This window comes from Oryza glaberrima, chromosome 4, assembly GCF_000147395.1.
Source record: "Oryza glaberrima chromosome 4, OglaRS2, whole genome shotgun sequence".
NCBI lineage: Eukaryota > Viridiplantae > Streptophyta > Magnoliopsida > Poales > Poaceae > Oryza > Oryza glaberrima.
Window position 1 is genome coordinate 28,610,660 of NC_068329.1, and position 19,061 is coordinate 28,629,720.

Consider the following 19,061-nt stretch of genomic DNA (forward strand, 5'->3'; position numbering starts at 1 on the left):
TAATTTCGAATTTCAGCTATTTCTCAATTATATTTCTATATGGACTCTAGTCTCCTTTTCTAATATCCATTATTTTTCAATTCCGAATTTCAACTATTTCTAAATTGTATTTCTATATGGACTCTGCCTTTTCTTTTTCTCCGATTAATGTGAGAATTTTTAGACCATAAGAGCGAACGTGGAGGCTCCTTTTTCTATTCTTTTAATAATATAATAGATAACTTTAGGCCTCTTTTGGCTTCAGAGTTTAGAACAGATAAATGTTATAGGATTCATATCTTTCTATAGCGTTATTTGGAACAAATGATTGGACATACACCTTATCATTAAGAACCCCCGATGAATTGAGCTGATAAATTTTAAGATTAACGAAATCATCACAAACATCTGAATGTCAAGTGCTATATCACATGCTCCCTCTGTCTCAAAATATAACAATTTTTAGCTATCAGGATTTATCCTAACATATAACAACTTCTCAATCAATACTCTCTTTCCAACCAATCATAACTATCCACCATTCACTTTTTTCGTCTAACTTCACTACTCATTCAGTCACAATCCTCCACCATTCCCTTCAACCTACCCTCTCTGTCCCAAAAAAACGAATCTAGAACTGGATGTGACACATCATAACACTATGAAATCTGGACATACATTTGTCCAGATTCGTTGTATTAGAATATGTCACATCCAGTACTATGTTTTATGAGACGGAGAGAGTACTTTTTTAATAACCATGTCTAACTCTAAAACTTCTTATATTCTGGGAGAGTAACACTAAAATAATTAGCCATAAATGTAAGTATTAGAGGAAGTTTAACATACGGTCCAATATTATCAGAACATTTATGTGAACTTTTTTCACGTTACATCAAACGGTTATTTCTCTAATTTTTTCTTCTTCTTCTTGTTTTACAATCATATGTTTTGTTATTGCATTTATCGATTTTTGTTATATCTATGTTTTCTCGTTCGTGCATTCCACAATACTTATATATATTGCATACCGTAAGCTAGAGACAACGGTCATACACATTTTTACTATGTTCGGATGGAGATTTACAAATAGAATTGAATAAATGCTTCTATATTTTATGCTGGTATTATTAGTTAGGGACAATTAGTTATTGTTTAGATCTTTAATGTTTTTTATGCTCTCCATTCAGTGAATTATGTAGAGTGGCTGTAGCTCTTTTAAGTAAAGGTTGGGAATCTTTCCATTCTCTTAAAAAAAATTCCATACCAAATTGAATTGAATTACAGATCTGACTATCATTCAGTAACAAGTGGTAAGTATTAAGTACAAACTAGATTGCTACCATTTCTTCCATCATTTCGATCATAAATTTTACGGTGCAGTATCAAAAGAACAGAACACCTTTCTCCCAGAAAGTTTGGATCTTAAATTGATGACACGGCCTGATTTTTGCGTGCATGACCGTAAAAGTGGTCAGTTCATAAATTGTTCTAGACGACACAATCACAAAGGCAAAATGACCCATGAAGCAATTGTACTCAAGTAGCAGAATTTTTCATCATCATCGTGATATATTACGATCAGCTGGGAGCAACCGGCCAATTACGTCTCCGGCCATGGCTGCTACCGTCAAACGGACACCCAGCAGAGCAGATCGAGATCCATCCGAGCTAACACTAATGGCCTAGCTAATTGGGACCCCAGCAGCTGAGGTACATGACTGTCCTCAACCCCTCCTCGGCCTTCTCCGCTCTCCTCCTCTCCGCCACCGCCGCCGCAGAAGCTGGCAGCTTCTTGCCCTGCGAGACGCCGGCGGCGTTGGCCTTGGCCGCCTTGTGGATGGACCGCAGCGCGTAGTTCCAGCGGCAGAGTCCGCCCTGGTCCTTGAGCGCCTCCACGGCGCCCACGCTCATCGCCACCATCCACGACGCCTTCGCTGCACCCGCCATTGAAGGTTGATGACTTGATTCACTGGTGATCTGTGGAAATTTTCCTCGCTTGCAGTGGACTCGTTGTACTGAAGTGGGTTGATGCTGTGTTGGTTAAGTTGAGGAGAGCGGGTGGGGGGTGGTGCGGTCTTTTATACTGGAGTGGCCTGGCGAAACAGGCGGCGGGCGCGCGTTGGTTTTTCCGGGATACCGGTGGTTCCACTGCTTAGCTGTGGCGCTGCACGCACTCGTCGCTTTCCGCGCGGGTTGGTGGCTGGCTGAGGCTCATCACACGCCCGGCGCCCACCTCGTCTCGTCCTGGTTGGTTGTTTGCGGCATGGTGGAGGCTGGGGATGAGTTGGAGTTGGCCCGCTGCGTGCGGCTGGCCCACGCGTGCAGTGATAGGATAGGAGTAGCGGAGTAGTGGATCCCACGATGGTACGTGCCACTTCCATGTGGGTCCCACGAAGCAGTGGAAAAATCGCGGATCTACTTGGAGTCCATGAGCTTGTCAATTTAGCAGCACATTTCTTTTTTTTCCTTTTTTTTTCATAAGTAAAGTCCTTAATTTCTCGTTTGAGTAAGTGTTTGTTTGACACGACTCCACTCCAGCTATATCTTAGAACCCAATCAAACGATTTCAGCTTAAAAAAAATTGGAGTAGATCTATTGGAGGGCTATCACAAAATGAATTACGCATATTATTGTAAGTTCGTAGGGACTAACCAAGTTATTATACCGAAATAATAAATTTACAATTTAGTGTATCTATTTACACTCACCACGTAAATTCATGTACAGTAAGCATAATTTACTTGTCGTAGCACACAGGTTTTCGCAAGTACTTACTACTAGAGTACTGGGGCTTCTAATGTAGGCTGGCTCGTCCTAGAAGACTGGAGTTTTAGCGAGCGTCCGAGCGATTGCTTCTTTTTCCTGCACTAGACTCACATCAGTGTTGCACGCGTTCAACAGACTGCATGTCGTCGAATTGGAAAGCGTATTATGATCTGCTGCCTGCTGGTGACTCTGAGAGCGGAGTTATGGGAGGTGGCATGGAAAACCAGGGGCTGGAGGACATGGTTTCCCATATACAGGGTGCGAGTACGCCAACAGAAATGTTTAAGGGCTGTTTCGTTCAATACTTCAACTTACCACACCATACTTTAGGCTGCATATCTCCTTAGCCTTGTGTTTGGTTTATTGCCATAGTTATGACAAGTCACACTTTCTTACCATCTTACCCCACATGTCATATACTGAATTCTTTGTCTAACTTTACCACAAGTGTGGCTCATAATTTATTGGCCAAAAAAAGTGTGGCAAGCCATACTTGCCTCTTGCCTAAAGTGAGTTATGGCAATGTTAGTTAATAACCAAACAGCCCAACTTCACTCAGTGTCATGGTCCGTGACTCTCCTGTCTCCTCCAAGGCTCCAGGCCCCACGCTTAATTAGTAGCTTCATTTATACTAGTACTTCATTAGTGCCGTTGTTACCAGATTATACTACTTTGAAGAACTTGTTGTTCTTAGCAATTTTATTTGCCTTCCATGGCCCCTTCGTAGCAAGTGTGTTGCAATTCTGCCAAATGTGACCTTAATTACTTCAAACTTCAAAGCATCCATATCCCCAAGCTAACATGGTAGCAATTCGCAAAGGCAAATGGTTCCAGGAGGACAGGAGGCAATTGTACTCGAGTAACAGAAGTTATCATCATCATCTTGGTATATTACAATCAGGAGGCAACCGGCCAAGTTCTTAGGCCATGGCTGCTACTACAGACTCACTCCTAGCTAATGAGATCGTGCTATATACTAATTGGGACCCCAGCAGCTGAGGTACATGACCGTCCTCAGCCCCTCCTCGGCCTTCTCCGCTCTCCTCCTCTCCGCCACCGCCGCCGCAGAAGCAGGCAGCTTCTTGCCCTGAGAGACGCCGGCGGCGTTGGCCTTGGCTGCTTTGTGGATGGACCGCAGCGCGTAGTTCCAGCGGCAGAGTCCGCCCTGGTCCTTGAGCGCCTCCACGGCGCCCACGCTCATCGCCACCATCCACGACGCCTTCGCTGCACCCGCCATTGATCGAGCTCTCTTCTTTCTTGCTAAGATCGACCGGATTGTCCTGTGGTTTCTTGCTCCTGATTTGGTTTGCAGTCGAGTTGTTGTTGCAATGCTGAGTAGTTGATGCTGTGCTGGTGAGAAAGAGGGAACTCGGGTTATATAGAGGAGGGTGTGGAGAGGAGAACGACGGGTTGGGCGAAACAGGAGGCGCCGCGCGTTGGTTTCCCAGGATACCGGGTGCTTTGCTCTGCTTGATTACGCCGGAATTCGCTTTCGTCCAGGCTCGGTGGCCCGCATCCACCTCATCTCGAGGCGTCTCTGTTGGCGGTATGGAAGCTGGTTGTCCGTTGCGAGGGTCCACATGAGCAGTGTAACCGATGAGGACGCGTGTCACTTGAGATGCCACGAAGGGCTAGTGTCTGCATGGGCCTGAGTTTTGTGTTTAGCTCAGCACTGTAAACCATTCTTCCTCCTTCAGCAATAGTTATTCAATCATTTCTTTAATTTTTTTTCTCCCTCATTGTCATACACAGGTAAAACTTCTTCAGTTTAAGGAAACAAACGATGCTTTCTGCTCCGCACTGTCTCGCTTTCAAAGTTTCAGCAAAATCTGCCAAATCTACTACAGTACCTTTTTGTGATTCCCCTGCATCCTAGAGTCTGTACTTGCACTAATGGGAAAGAAATTTGTGCTTTTATTCGTGGTGAACGAGTAAACTAAGGCTGTGTTGGCTCAGGCGTGTTCCTAACCAGAACGGTGCACACAGAAAATGGAACGATCCATTAGCGTATAAATAATTAAGTATTAGCTAATTTTTTTTTCAAAAATAGATCAATATAATTTTTTTAAGCAACTTTCGTATAGAAACTTTTTACAAAAAACACACCGTTTAGCGATTTGAAAATCGTGCGCGCGAAAAACAAGGGAGATGAGTTGGGAAACCTATGCTAAAGAACATAGCCTAAGACCATTCACAGGGCGGCGAGGCATTTTGCCGGACTTCGTATGCCATATAGACCCAAAAACACCAAAACACAATGTTAGCCACAGGTTTCTACGGTGCTATATAGTCTCAAGTAGTGTCTACATAAAAAAAATTTCTCAGTTTACTTTTCCCCATACTCTCCCCATCAACTGACGCTTTCTTTCCCCCTCTCTCCCCTCAACACGAAGCCAGCGGAGCTCGGGGTCGAGGAGACAACCGTAGTCGGCGCAGATCGGAGGACGACGATGGGCTCCGCAGCGGCGGGCCAAGCGGCGACGGCGACGGCCGTGGGCGGGGAGCCACCGCAGCCGCGCGCCCGCGCCCCACCTCTTCATCCGCCGCGGGCGGGAAGCCGCTGCCGCCGCCATGCCCCCCTTTCCGCCGGCGCCCCTATGGGCTTTCACAACCGGCGTGGAACGGGATGTCATCGAACTCGTTGGTGTGGATCTGGTGGTGGACGACCTCAAGCTCCTCTCCGGCAGCTGCTCACCCCACCGTCGTCGCGGCTCTTCCTCCCCCTAGTTGGCGGCGCTCTCTCCTTCACTGATAGCACGACGTCAGTGGGAGCTTGGACGCGGCGCGGATGCGGTTTCTCCGGCGAGCTTCTCTGCCCCCCTCTCTCCGGCTTTCTCGCCACGGAGCGATGCATGTGATTCGTTTTTCTCTGACAAAAGTTGTTACGCTCTAACGTGGCTCTCGGAACTAAAGAAGAATGCGCGAACCCGGTGTAGTCACGGGCCCCACCTCCATTTCTCCTCCACACATGCATTTTGCTAACGTGGATAAAGATTACCGCACGCCAACTCACCGCACCGTGAAATGTCCTAATGAGCATTTCTTCTCACGCACCAACTCGCATCACACGAGCACACCATTTTATTCGGGTGACGAGACCGGAGTTGTGGGAGGCTAGTACTAGCTTGGGCCGAAACCCGAGGCTCGGAGCACATGGTTTCCAACATATCAGGTGCTGAACAGCATACTTCTCGTTCCATGTTTACGGATGCACTGTAATCTAGGCATACAATCCAGACCCCTTTCCGCACGAATCTGATCCAATATCTCCTGAATAGGTCTCGTTTAGACCGAGTTTAGTTCCAACTTTTTTTTCAAACTTATAACTTTTTCATCACATCAAAACTTTTCTACATACATAAACTTTCAATTTTTCCATTACATCGTTCCAATTTCAACCAAACTTTCTATTTTAGCATGAACTAAACACACTAGTACACAAACTGTGAAAGAAACTGCAACTTTACTCCCTCCATTTTAAAACATAAGAGAAACTATAAGAGAATTTATTTGGATTTCAGATTTACTAATACTATGATATATCCAATTCTACCAAAAACTCATATTTTGATAAGGGGAGTAAACCGAAATCTCTTTTATTTTGATGAGGGGAAATACATCGTTTTAAATTGGTCAAGAAACAGGGCATCAGGATTGGATGATTCATTGATGTGTTGTAAAGAAGGAAATAAGAAAGAGTCAGTTTTTGCACTCTTTTCGGTCTCGGTGGTTCTAGAGTCCATCCTTTCGGATGACCGGCTGTGGTCGTTAGCGGACGTTGCTTCCTTTGGGGACTTGTTAGGAGTACAGCGTGGTTCTGCCTCCCTTCCGCTGTTTGGAGTAGTGTAACCCGTCGTACAAGTTTTTCTTTTTCTTCCTTGTTTTTTTTTGTCTCTGTTTTCTTCTTTCTTTGGTATTGACTGGTTTGGCTGATTGCGTAACAAGAACTCTATCTATCCATTAAACTTCCTAAAAACGCTCGCATGCCGCCACATGGCGCTCTAAAAACGCTCTCAAGCTGCCACATGGCGCTCTAATAAAATAGAGAAAATCTTAGAAATTCTGAGAAAAAGAAAAAAACTAGCCCTCGATTTTCATTTAAGTTGGTGGACCCATTAGTTTACACCGTTAGATTAGATCTATTATAAATAGTAATCTATCTCTCCTAATTTACCATGTAATACTTACCTAAATATAATGGCCGGAATAAGCCAAGAAGGCATATACGTACGTACGAGTTAAATAGAAAAAGCATACTGCATGTATACGTACTAGGTACTACTGGAACTTCCTCTGTATTTTTTAAAAAACATTGCTAACGTTAAATATTTAGTGAAACTACCGAAAGAAAACAACGATTTTAAACTAGATTTTTCTATTATACTTCCTCTGGATTTTTTTTATTTTCTTTATGATGATCAACGTCAAATATTTAATGAAGGTGGTAGCATAAGAAAAATATATTACTTCATAAAACATACACACCCCAAAATAGATCTATAATATAATATAAAATATCAAATAAACATATCATTTCACACCACAATTGTTGAGTATAGATAGATTTTATTTGCATCAGTGGGTCTACATTGATAGTTCAAGATGAAACAATGAGTAATTAAAATATTACTTGGGACATATTGTCAGAAACTCAAATAAAAAATGTATTGTTTAAAAATATGTTGCATTTTTTCTCGCAAAACATAGTTAGCCGTTAATGACTCAATTAATCTACGCTTTTGATTTGTACATATTTAGTAATAAATTTAAGGTTGAGTTCTAAAGTGTTTATCAGATTAGCTCTCCCTCATTTATTTTGAGCATGTTCTTCGAACTATTAAACTGTGTGTGTTTTGCAAATATTTTCTATATTTTTTTTAAAACTATCTATTTTAATGTTTGTAATATTTAATACTTAATTAATATTGCGTTGATGACCTACATTGTTTTCCGTGCCCGGCATAAGCTCAACCAATGAGATAGAATGTAGCTTAAGTAGGAGATAAATTAGATTATTTACCATATAATTTAAAATTAAATAATCAAGTTAACTACATTATTAAAAAAATTCATTACTTTGGATCATATATATTTAAGAAAAAAGCAAATAAGTTTTGTTGTCTCCTTGCTATTTCTTAGCTATTAAACTAAAATAAAAACAATAGACAATGTTGGATTTTTTTTTTGAAACACCGCCCGCGCACACCCTACCCTTTTGAGTACCTCCAAAAGACTAAGCCAGCACATTTTGAGACTGACGATGTCACCACGGGCGTCTCGCTGTCGACGGGTATGTCACCTACCACTGAAAGAATAATTAGTCGTAACTGCGAACACCCGTGTCAAGTCTAGGACTTGAACATGGGCATGTTTCACCAAAAGAAACCTAACCAATTAATTGAGCCGCGCTCACTTCGCAATAACGTTGGATATTAAAATAACCATAATTTTTCAGCTACATTACTAGAATACTTATATGCCTTTTAGACCGGTGAACTATTAGTTATAACGGTTAGATCTATCTTATATAAAAGTTAAGCATGTATTCATGGTACATGATATTTCCAAAATATTATTGTGCAATTATATTTCGTTATTATCGTATTCATATTAGGTTGCATGGAGCCTCTCACCCACCCTATTTGAAATGTTCATAGATGGATCACCTCTCAAATTACATCAATCGTATTAGCTTATATAAACCCATACATTTAATGGACCTTCATGTCCCACCCAATTCATCCCTTAATGAACTATTATAATAGATATCCATTTACTTTCGCTGACATGTAGTCTACTTTATTTTTAAATGATAAAGAAGATTATAAATAATTGCTTATAGATATTATTTAAATATGATATTACTAATAGGTTAGAAACTTATTAAGCAATTAATGCTGATGAAAACAATTTAATATCTCACGGCAGATGTTCTCCGTTTAATATTTCGCTCTTATATTTATCTCAAACATAGCGTACGATGCATGCCCGCGCAAATGCGTGGGCTACCTTCCTAGTTATTCTAATATATTGATGTGCAATCTTCATGTTCACGAAAAAAGAAGGAAACAAGAAAGAATTATCCACATAGGATTGAAATTAAATTGATGGCACCACTGCCAAGTTCACTACGCCAGATCGGCCTATCTATGATGGCCTATTAGTGATGGACCAAAGTGCCTCGTCAGAGATAACCTCATCTGTGACGGGTTACAATAAATCACGTCATAGATAGGGCTCAAGAAAATAACCCGTCACAGGTAAGTACTCATCTGTGACGGATCTATATAAGGAACCCTACACACAACATCTTTAACGTGTCTACATATAGACCCGTCACTGATAACCTCTTACCTGTGACGGGTTTTAAGTTTGTAACCCGTCACAGGTGAGATACCTCACCTCAACGTGTTGGATTTTTATACCCGTCACTGGTGAGTTAAAAAAAAAGAAACCCCTACCACCCACCCAGGGGGCCCACCACCCACCCACCTCCCGGCCTTATCTCCTCTTCTCTCAACTCCTCCCCACCACTCTCTCCTCTTCCTCAACTCTCTCCCTCACTTCCTCCCGACCTCCCGCCTCCACCTCTGTAGCGCCCGTTCCGTCGTGGCGCCTAGCGGGAAAACTAGCTCTTAAAAATCCTAATTTCGAAATCCGTTTCTTTGCTTGTTGTCTAGTGTCCGTGCCATCTTAGATCTTAAAACCCTCCGCAAAAGTCTAATTCGCCTCCCTAGGGTTCGATGGGCCGAATCCCTCTCGGCCCATCTCCCCCTCCCTCCCCATCTCTCTCTCTCTCTCTCTCTCTCTCCCTCTCCCCCGCTCTGCCCGAGCGCTGCACGCGCGTGCGCGCGAGCCGCACCGAGCCGAGCGCCCCGCCCTCGCTGCCGCCTCCCGCCGACGCCGCCCAAATCGCCGCGCCGCCCGTTGCTTCCCGCGCGCGCGCGCCGTGGTGGCCGACCGCCTGGTTGCCGCCGCCGTCAGCCTCTGCCGCGCCTGCCGCCCGTGTCGCCGCTCCGCTCCAAGCCGGTCCGCCGTCATCGCCGTCGTCACAACCCGGCCCCGCCACTCCGCGCGCTAGCTTCCAAGGGACGGAGGCAGAGCCCTCCGCTCTCTCTGCCGCGTCGCCCTCTCTCCCTCCTCCTTTTCCCGAAATGGCAAGGAGGCAAGCCCCCTTTCCCTCTTCCTTTCTTCTTTTTCCTCCCATCGCCGGCGTCATCCTCCCCCCCCCTCTGTCGCCGTTTTGGCCGCGAGCACCGAGCGCCAGCACGCGCCTTGACCGCCCAAGGTCGGTTTCCAAACCGACATTGCCACCCTTTAAAGCCCAGGTGCCCTCTCTCCCTTCTCCTCTCGTTTTATCCCATCGTCTCCACCCCATTGTCGCCGCCTCCCGTGCTCTGTTCGCCGTCGCGCGTGTCGGAGGAGCCGGCACGAGCGAGGACACGGAAGGGGACTCCGGGCGCACCCTCTCCTTCCTCTTCCCCGGCCCGAGGCCGGAGAGATCGCTCCCGTGCCGTCGGCCCATCGTCACTGCACCCTTTCCCGCACGGTAGTGCCTCCCTCCGTTCTCCCTCCTCGTACCATCTCCTCCCCTAGACTCGGGTAGTAGCACGAGTAGCCTCCCCGTAGCTAGCTGGCGCCGTCCCGACCGTTGCCGCCGCCCGCTGTGTGCTCGCCGCCGTCGCCGCCCGTGCTCCGTAGCACCCGCTCGTCGCCGGCCTCGCTCGGCGTAGCTCCGCCCAATCCGACGCTAGCAACGGATTCCCGTAGCCGCGTAGATGCTCTCACCGCCGGGAATCGACCCCTCGTGACCTCGTTGTCGTTTCCCCCTTCCCTCGCCGCCGGATGCCGCCGCCGCAATCCGCCGCCGTCGAGCATCCCCCGGCGAATCCGAGCCGTTGGCTCGTCTCCCCTCGTCCCGTGCAACCTCCCTGTGTGCTCGCTTTCACCTGTATCGCCGTGGTTCGCTCCGCCGATCGCCACCGCCGTCCGCCGTCCATTCCGGCCACCATCGTCGTCTACCTCCCGCCGGTCCGCGTGGCAGCCACGTAGGCGCCACGTCGGCGCCACCTCGGCCGCGACCGGACCGACCGACCCGGCCAGCCGCCCCCTCCGTTTCCCTCCCCGTGCGCGCGGTCCACCGCGAGCCGTGAGGCTGCGCATGGGCCCGCCGCACCGCGCCCTCCGCGAACCGCGCGCATGCGCCGCGCCTCCCTCCCAAAACCCTAGCACGCCCCGCGTGCACATCGCTCACGGTGAGCCGAGTCGCTGACAAGCGGGTCCCACCCGGGACCACGCGGGATGGACCCGGCCCACCGGCTCTCTCTCTCCTCCCCGCCCGCGCGCGCGCCTTGGGCCGCCCTCTTGGGCCGGCCGGCCCATTAAGCTCGGCCGAGCCGCCCCTTTCTCTCGGGCCGCGCCCTAGCTGCCCGAGGGAAGTCTAATTTCCCTCCCTCTTTCTTTTCTTTTCTTTTCTTTTTCAAAAAGGGTTTAAATAAATCCTTTCCCTTTAGACCAAAAATCCAATAATCTTAGAAATTCAATATCTTCCCAACCGTAAGTCCGTTTGACTCCGTTCAACTTCCAAAATTCCTCAAATCTCGAGATCTATCTAATGGCACGCTTGGAGGTCAATAATAGGGCTTTATTTTCGCCGTTTGTTGAGTTGTCCCGTTTCGCGTGTAGTTTCGGAGCCCGAAGATCCGCAGTGCGAGGATTTCGAGGATCAAGCTCAAGATCTCGAGCAAGGCAAGCCACCCTTGAACATCTTGAGCCTATATTTGAACTTAATTATGTTGCTTGAAAAATATTATGCATAGGTAAGATTGCACTTAATCTGTTTACACCGTCTGCAAGGCAGACCGGAGTGCCTACCTAACTTGTTGCATCTGATCCTTCCATTGTAATTGTTATACCATGTTCCCTTGTAACCACCTAGTTGCGCCTCGGTAATCGTGCACTCTGCACAGGTATCGACGGTCGCCTTCAAACTTAAAATCTGAGAAACATCTTGGGTAAAACTTGGGTTTTACAAAAGACTTGGAAAACCCGACACCTGGGTCGGTGCTTGTGAACTAAATGAATTTCCAAAATCGCGGACCGGGGAACGTACCAGGAGTACGGTTTCCCGCTCTTGCACTTAAGGACCGTTTCCTTGGAATTTCATCCGAACATAAGACAAGTACGACCACATGGGTGGAATGGGACACCCCTGGCTGAGTAATTAGCTAATCGGGGGAGCCTTGATGCCAAGAGACATGTGGATTCACCGGGGTGGTGTCGGGGAGGACCCCTGGGCTTCCTGGCACAGTATGGTCTGGGACCTAATCTGGTGTTGGTCTGGGACCCCTCTCGTTGGCATATGGTGAACCTGTGTCGGCTTTCGAAATGCCTTGTCATGAAAGCCTTAAGGTCTCTAGTCGTGGCCGTTCTGCACGAGCTGGATGATCCGGGTTAGTAATGTCGTATGGGTAAAGTGTACCCCCTCTGCAGAGGTTATTAAACTGTTCGAACAGCCGTGCCCACGGTCATGGGCGGATGTGAGGTGATTCCTTACATAGTTTTGTTTGACTACTGCCTTGTGAAATTTGCTGTTGTGGAATGGGTTTGATGTTTGGAAAATCTGCGGCTGATGGGATCAGCTAGGCCCGGGTGGCCGTCTGAAAGCTGTTGGCCGGGTGCCAATCTTGATCAATTCAAAAGACTGATACATTGCACATACTCCGACCGGACGAGACGCACTGTCTCATCCATGTCGTTCGAGAAGCACTCACTTAGTTGTTTCAGGAAAGAGTTCAAATAAAATCAATTGCAAAAACAACAGCCTTTCCTTGAAGCCTGCATTAAACACTTATTTCCAATGGCTTGCTGAGTACTCCCGTACTCACCCTTGCTCTATATAAATAATCCCCCCCAATTGCTGAAGAAGATGAAGCGGATCCCGCTGACGAGGAGTTCTTCCAGGAGCAAGCCGGCTACGATGAGTTTTAGGGTTTCGGCATAGTTCCCAAGTCGCGCCTGTGATGTTTGGTCCAAGTCTTGGCTTCCGCTTCCCTTTTGTAATGCAGTTGTGAGCTCGGGATTTGTCGCAGCCCAACATGACTGTACTCCTACTCTATAATAAAGAGACCTCTGTTGCTGTGATATTCTGTCTTCCTGTGATACCAGCACTGTTTCCTGGGACTGGTATCGATTAACAGGTTAATTTGGAGCGTCATGGGCTAGTTCCGCTCGGGACTAGTTCGGGGCGTGACAACCTCTCTCTTCTTCCTCCCGACCTCCCACATCTCGCCGCCTCCCGACCGCCGGCCGCGTCCACCTCCCACGCCTCGCCGGCCCCCTGGCCATCAGACGTCGGATCCGGCCGACAGCGTCTCCCCCATCGACTGCCAGACTCCTCCCCCGCCTCCCCCACCGGATCCGGCCTCCACGAGGTCGGGGGACGTGGATACGCATCCCGGCCGCCTCCCGGCTGCCAGCGCCTCCCACACCGACTGCCGGACTCGTCCCCTGCCTCCCCCACCGGATCCGGCCTCCACGAGATCAGGGGACGTGGATCCGCGTCCCGGCCACCGGACGCGGCCGCCTCTCGACCGTCGAACGCCGGATCTGGCCTCCGGGAAGCCGGATCCGGCCGCCAGCGCCTCCCAGATCGACTGCCGGACGCCTCCCCTGCCTCCCCCACCAGATCCCGCCTCCACAAGGTTAGGGGATGTTGATCCGCGTCCCAGCCGCCGGACGAGGCCGCCTCCCGACTATCGAACGCCGGCTCTGCTTCCCCTTCGCTCCGGCGGCCGGATGTGCCTCCCACCAGAGGGCGCTGCCGCCTCCACCTCCCGACCGTCCCTCGCCATGGCCGCCATCCTCTTGTTTTGCTTTGATATTATATTGTTGTATGTGGAATGAGAAATTCTTGCCATCCCTTTTCTGTGAATGTGTGCTATATGAGATCTATCGGTTTGAATTTCTTGTGTGAGCAAAGCAACTGTGACAACGAGCACTACCATGGCAGCGTGCGCCATTTTTTCTTTTGCTAGGTTTTTCACACCAGTGACGGGTTGCACGCTATGTCTTTCAATTTTTTTTGTTGGGTTAAAGACATCACTGATGGGTCACAATATAAGGTCCGTCACAGGTTAATAGTCATCTGTGACGGGTTTTATATATGGTCCGTCACAGGTGTTGGTCACCACTGATGGACCTTCACCCGTCAAAGGTGAGGACAGTCATCAGTGACCACTTATCTCTGACCAGGGCCAAATCCGTCAGAGGTGACAGTTTAAGCCCGTCACAGGTAACCTTGTCCGGTGTAGTGGTTGATCATGATCCCATCGGCAATTCAAACGTACTAGAAGAAATTGTAGCTATCCAGTAGAAGTAGAAGTACTACGCCATGTCCAGGAGTACTAGTGCTTTGTAGCACTATGCCATGTCCAATTATGTTTATTTGTTATAATCAAGGGGCAGGGTTCGTACGGTCGTCTCGTTTTTGTCATGATAAGTAGTTCTTCCCCTTCAAAAACCAAATCACGTACTGCATCCTACAGGAAATGCTTGCCAAGATCTCAAAAGCATTTTGAACCCATGAGGCATCGAGACACCAGTATACTCAAGTAACAGAAGTTTTCATCATCATCATCTTCGTGGTATATACAATCAGGAGGAATTCAACAAGCAACCGGCAAGTCTCAGCCATGCTTGCCCCTTCCAAACCCGACTCTATCCTACTACTATTAGCTAGCTATAGTAGACAGAGCTATACTAATTGGTGCTCCAGCAGCTGATGTACATGACCGTCCTCAACCCCTCCTCGGCCTTCTCCGCTCTCCTCCTCTCCGCTACCGCCGCCGCGGAGGCAGGCAGCTTCTTGCCCTGCGAGACGCCGGCGGCGTTGGCCTTGGCCGCCTTGTGGATGGACCGCAGCGCGTAGTTCCAGCGGCAGAGTCCGCCCTGGTCCTTGAGCGCCTCCACTGCGCCCACGCTCATCGCCACCATCCAAGACGCCTTCGCTGCACCCGCCATTGGATCGATCTCTTCTTTCTTGCTGAGAATTGGACCGGATTGTTTGTGATTTCTTCTTTTGGTTTGCAGTGAACTATTGTATGCTGTGTTGAGGATGAGGAGGAAGGAGAGGGGCGGGTTATATAGAGGAGGAGGGCAGGAGGCTGTGGAGAGGAGAAGGACGGGGTTGGGGCGAAACAGGAGGCGCCGCGCGTTGGTTTCCCAGTATACCGGGTGCTCTGCTCTGCTTGATTAGGCCGGAATTCGCATTCGTCCAGGTTCGGTGGCCCGAGTTGTCTCTGTTCGCGGTATGGGAGATGGTTGTCCGTTGCGAGGAGCCCACATGGGCAGGAGTAACCGATAAGGACGCGTGTCGCTGCAGATGCCACGCAGGGCCAGTACCTCTATGGGCCTGAATTTTGGGGTTTATGAAAGCTTAGCACTATCAGACTGTAAGCTATTTTTCCTCTCTCAGCAACAGGTAAAACTTCTTCAGAGTAAGGAAGCAAAGCAATTCTTTCTGTACTGTACTCCTACCTATCTCGCTCTCAAAGTTTCAGCAAAATCTGCCAAATCTACTATAATATGATTCTGGATCCTGTACTTGCATTCTTTGGTGAGCGAGTAAACAAGTGAGCATTTCTTTTCACGCACCAACTCGCATCGCCCGACGACGTTTTCTTCGGGTGATGGTGAGAGCGGAGTTGTGGGAGGCTGCTGGACAGGGGAAACCAGAGGCTGGAGCACATGGTTTTCCAAGATGTCAGGGGCTTAATAATTGCATAATACTTCTCGTTCCAGCTTAATTTATTGATGCATTGCATTCTGGGTATGCAATAGACAGAAGACACCTGTGCTTTTCCGCACCAGTCTGATGACTCTGATCCAATTCCTCCGACTCAATATCGTTTAGCACAAACTGGGAAAGAAACTGTCTTGTGATTTTGCTACATCAGTTTAATTTGGTAAAAAAAAGAACGGCAGAAATTAGGATTGGTTGAGTGGTATAACGAAGGAAACAAGAAGGAATTATTCAGATAGGAGTATTCATAGGACTGGATAAATTGATGGCGCCACTGCCTGATTTTCGTGCGTGGTAATGTATTGACAACCTGATGACTGATCTCTGATCATGATCTCATCAGCAATTCAACTTTCAACGTGGATGTTTATTGTTGTAATCAAAGTGCAGGGTTCATACTGTCGTATCATTTTTGTCAAGATAAATACTAGTGGTTCTTCCCCGTCAAAATCCAAATCATGTACAACCATGAAAAATGCCTGTCAAAATCTCTCAAGGCAAAAGCATTGATAACCCATGAGACATCGAGACATCAAGTATACTCAAGTAACAGAAGTTTTCATCATCATCATCGTGGTATATACAACCCGGAGGAAATTAACAAGCAACCGGCAAGTCTCAGCCATGGTTGCCACTTCCAAGTTCCAACCTGACTCCGATAGCTAAGCTACTAGAAGAGTAGAAGACACAGTTATACTAATCGCCTAATTGGTGCTCCAGCAGCTGATGTACATGACGGTCCTCAACCCCTCCTCGGCCTTCTCCGCTCTCCTCCTCTCCGCCACCGCCGCCGCGGAGGCAGGCAGCTTCTTGCCCCGCGAGACGCCGGCGCGCGCGTTGGCCTTGGCGGCGCGGTGGATGGACCGCAGCGCGTAGTTCCAGCGGCAGAGCCCCGCCTGGTCCTTGAGCGCCTCCACCGCGCCCACGCTCATCGCCACCATCCACGACGCCTTCGCTGCACCCGCCATCGATCGACGATCTCTTCTTGAGCTTCCCGCTGTTATACTGATCGCTGAATTCAGTGGACTAGTAGCGAGCAGTGAAGTACTACTGATAGGTGATTGGTGATTGGTGCTATGTTTGATGAGAATCTGGTGGGGAGTGGAGGTGGGATTTATACTTGAAGGGAGGGGGAGGGGGTCATCAGGTGGTGCGGGCTGAATCAGGTGGCCGCGCGCGTTGGTTTTCCCAGATACCGGGTGCGTCCCGGCTCAGTGGTGGCCCGCCTCGTCTCGTCTAGTCTCGTCTGCTGCATCATCGGCACATCGCGGCGGGGAAGCGGTTTGTCCGTCGCGTCTCGCGTGGGGCGGGGTGCGGGCGGAAATAAGATAGGAACAACGTTACGTGACGAGGACTCGTGCCCCACACAACTGTTGCAACTTGCAACATGGAGTATGCAACTGGGCTAATGGGCCTGGAATTTGGGCCGACGAAGCTGAACGCAGGTAGAGGGCCGAGTCTCACGAAGATAGAATTTTTTTCATTTTTAAATTTTTTTTCTTTTAATATTTACAGAAATAATCTATTGGCGCAAAAAATTACAAAAATAGACCCCGCCGCCCTAATGGCAAGCTGACGTGGCAGACGGCGGCTCGACGGCGCCGTCTGCGAAAAATTGCATTTAGCCCCTAAAGTTTGGCTGGTACTTTTTGCATCTGGACCCCTTGCCGCCCTACTATAGGGCGGTAAGGGGCCCAGATGCAAAAAGTACTAGGCCCGGGCTGGCTTTTTTTGCATAGGGGCCCCTTGCCGCCCTAACAGAGGACGGCAAGGGTTTTCGTGAAAAAAAAAAACCCCTCCCTCTCCCGTCTGTCGTCACCGCCCGTCCCTCCCTCGTTTGCCACGTCAGCTTGCCGCTCTAGTGGAGGGCGGTAGGGTCTATTTTTGTAATTTTTTACGCCGATGGATTATTTCTGTAAATATTAAAAGAAAAAAATTTAAAAATGAAAAAAATTCCACGAAGATATACAAGTGCCCTATTGTGTCAAGCTTTTCGATGCATATGTCACACTCCAGTAATCACGCGGTCGACACGAGGGAATATCCGTGTGATTTTGGCTGCGCTCCCGGCTGTCGGCCTGTACGGCTGTGCGATCTCCGATCCGGGTGCTGGAAATGCAGCGTTCTGCTTGAGTCATTTTCTGTGTGCTATAGGCAATTGCCAATTGACATGAGCTTACTTGGTTCACTTGATTTCTTCGTGCCTGGCACGCCGCCACTGCGAAGGTAATGGATTTTTCAGAGACTCGGAGTACAATAGATTTTGCGTTGATTGGTGGCTTAAAAGTTTTAACTATCGTTTGGTTCGGGTCAGGTGCGTTAATTTGTTTAGCTGGCTATTGGTAAAGTCGGATCTGTGACAGAAGCACATGAGTTGCGACCAGACTGCAGCTCCTCAGATGCTAAACAAGTGACTGCATAATAAAAATCGTTGGGCTGGATGAGTTTGTCAGCTGAGGAGCACATTTTCCTTTCCCTCCTAAAGCTAGCTGTTCGAAGTCAAAGATCAAATGCTAGCAGATTGAGTTGGTATGGTATATGCCTTGGTCCAACACAGTATGCATGCTCATATGAACTTCACCTCTTTGAGGCAACTGTTTTTCCAAAAAAATGAATTTCTTATTTGCATGTAAACTTCGTCGATGTTAGAGAAGCTAGCAAACACGCTTTCTCTTGTCCATGCAGCATACAATCCACTCTCCCTTTTCTTAAAAAAAAAAAAACTTAGTGCAGTATGCTCAATTAGACAATTGAGGGTGGTTTTTGTCCCTCGAAGAATGGGCATACACAATACACTCATTTTGTACATACCAATTAAAAAAATCATATTTTTTAGAAAAATAATAAGATAGATTAAACTTGTAATATTTCACTTTACGGACATGAAAATTAAAATTGTATCCATAGAAGTGTACATAAAACAAATCACGACTGTAAATATAGTATACACTTTTGATCGTTATTGTTTCTATTTATATAAGTCGAAGTCATTTTTTTTAAAAAAATTAATGTTTGTGTCTTTGGGTGACGGTGAGCTAGAGCGGAGTTATGGGAGCTGGTAGGGAAAACCGTTGGCTGGAGGACATGGCTGTGTTCGGAGTCTAGTGATGGAAGCTAATCCCTCCCGCACGGAAAACGGAGCAGTCCTTTAGCGCGTGATTAATTAAGTATTAGCTAATTTTTTAAAAAAATTAAATTAATTTGATTTTTAAGCAACTTTTGTATAAAAACTTTTTGAAAAAAACGCATCGTTTAGTAGTTTAAAAAGCGTGCGCGTGGAAAACGAGGAAGATGGGTTGGGAACATGGGGATGCAAACACAGCTGATGTGGTAGAGTCCTTGGATAGACCATGTGAGGCCGGTTTGGCTGTTCAATGGAGCATCCTGTTTAGGTAGGACTTGGATTTAGGGCCTGATCGGAACTGCTATCTGCTGCTGCCGCTATGGCTGTGGCTGTTTTTCAGCTGCTGCCGCTGCAGCCATTTTTAGCTCTTGCAGCCACAGTTGCTGC

At 47.7% G+C, this 19,061-nt stretch overlaps 4 protein-coding genes across 4 annotated transcripts; all 4 read right to left on the reverse strand.

Moving 5' to 3' along the window:
- Nucleotides 1–1,497: 1,497 nt before the first annotated feature.
- LOC127771566 (uncharacterized) lies at nucleotides 1,498–2,015 on the reverse strand. The gene has a single exon (XM_052297490.1). It carries the CDS (start codon nucleotides 1,927–1,929, stop codon nucleotides 1,669–1,671), a length of 261 nt encoding a protein of 86 aa, XP_052153450.1. The 5' UTR covers nucleotides 1,930–2,015; the 3' UTR covers nucleotides 1,498–1,668.
- Nucleotides 2,016–3,597: 1,582 nt separating this feature from the next.
- LOC127771448 (uncharacterized) lies at nucleotides 3,598–4,111 on the reverse strand. Its single transcript, XM_052297360.1, has one exon. The coding sequence runs from the start codon at nucleotides 3,983–3,985 to the stop codon at nucleotides 3,725–3,727; it is 261 nt and encodes an 86-aa protein (XP_052153320.1). The 5' UTR covers nucleotides 3,986–4,111; the 3' UTR covers nucleotides 3,598–3,724.
- Nucleotides 4,112–14,353: 10,242 nt separating this feature from the next.
- On the reverse strand, nucleotides 14,354–14,871 carry LOC127771326 (uncharacterized). Its single transcript, XM_052297216.1, has one exon. The coding sequence runs from the start codon at nucleotides 14,767–14,769 to the stop codon at nucleotides 14,509–14,511; it is 261 nt and encodes an 86-aa protein (XP_052153176.1). The 5' UTR covers nucleotides 14,770–14,871; the 3' UTR covers nucleotides 14,354–14,508.
- Nucleotides 14,872–16,087: 1,216 nt separating this feature from the next.
- LOC127771331 (uncharacterized) lies at nucleotides 16,088–16,646 on the reverse strand. Its single transcript, XM_052297222.1, has one exon. It carries the CDS (start codon nucleotides 16,516–16,518, stop codon nucleotides 16,255–16,257), a length of 264 nt encoding a protein of 87 aa, XP_052153182.1. The 5' UTR covers nucleotides 16,519–16,646; the 3' UTR covers nucleotides 16,088–16,254.
- Nucleotides 16,647–19,061: the final 2,415 nt, after the last annotated feature.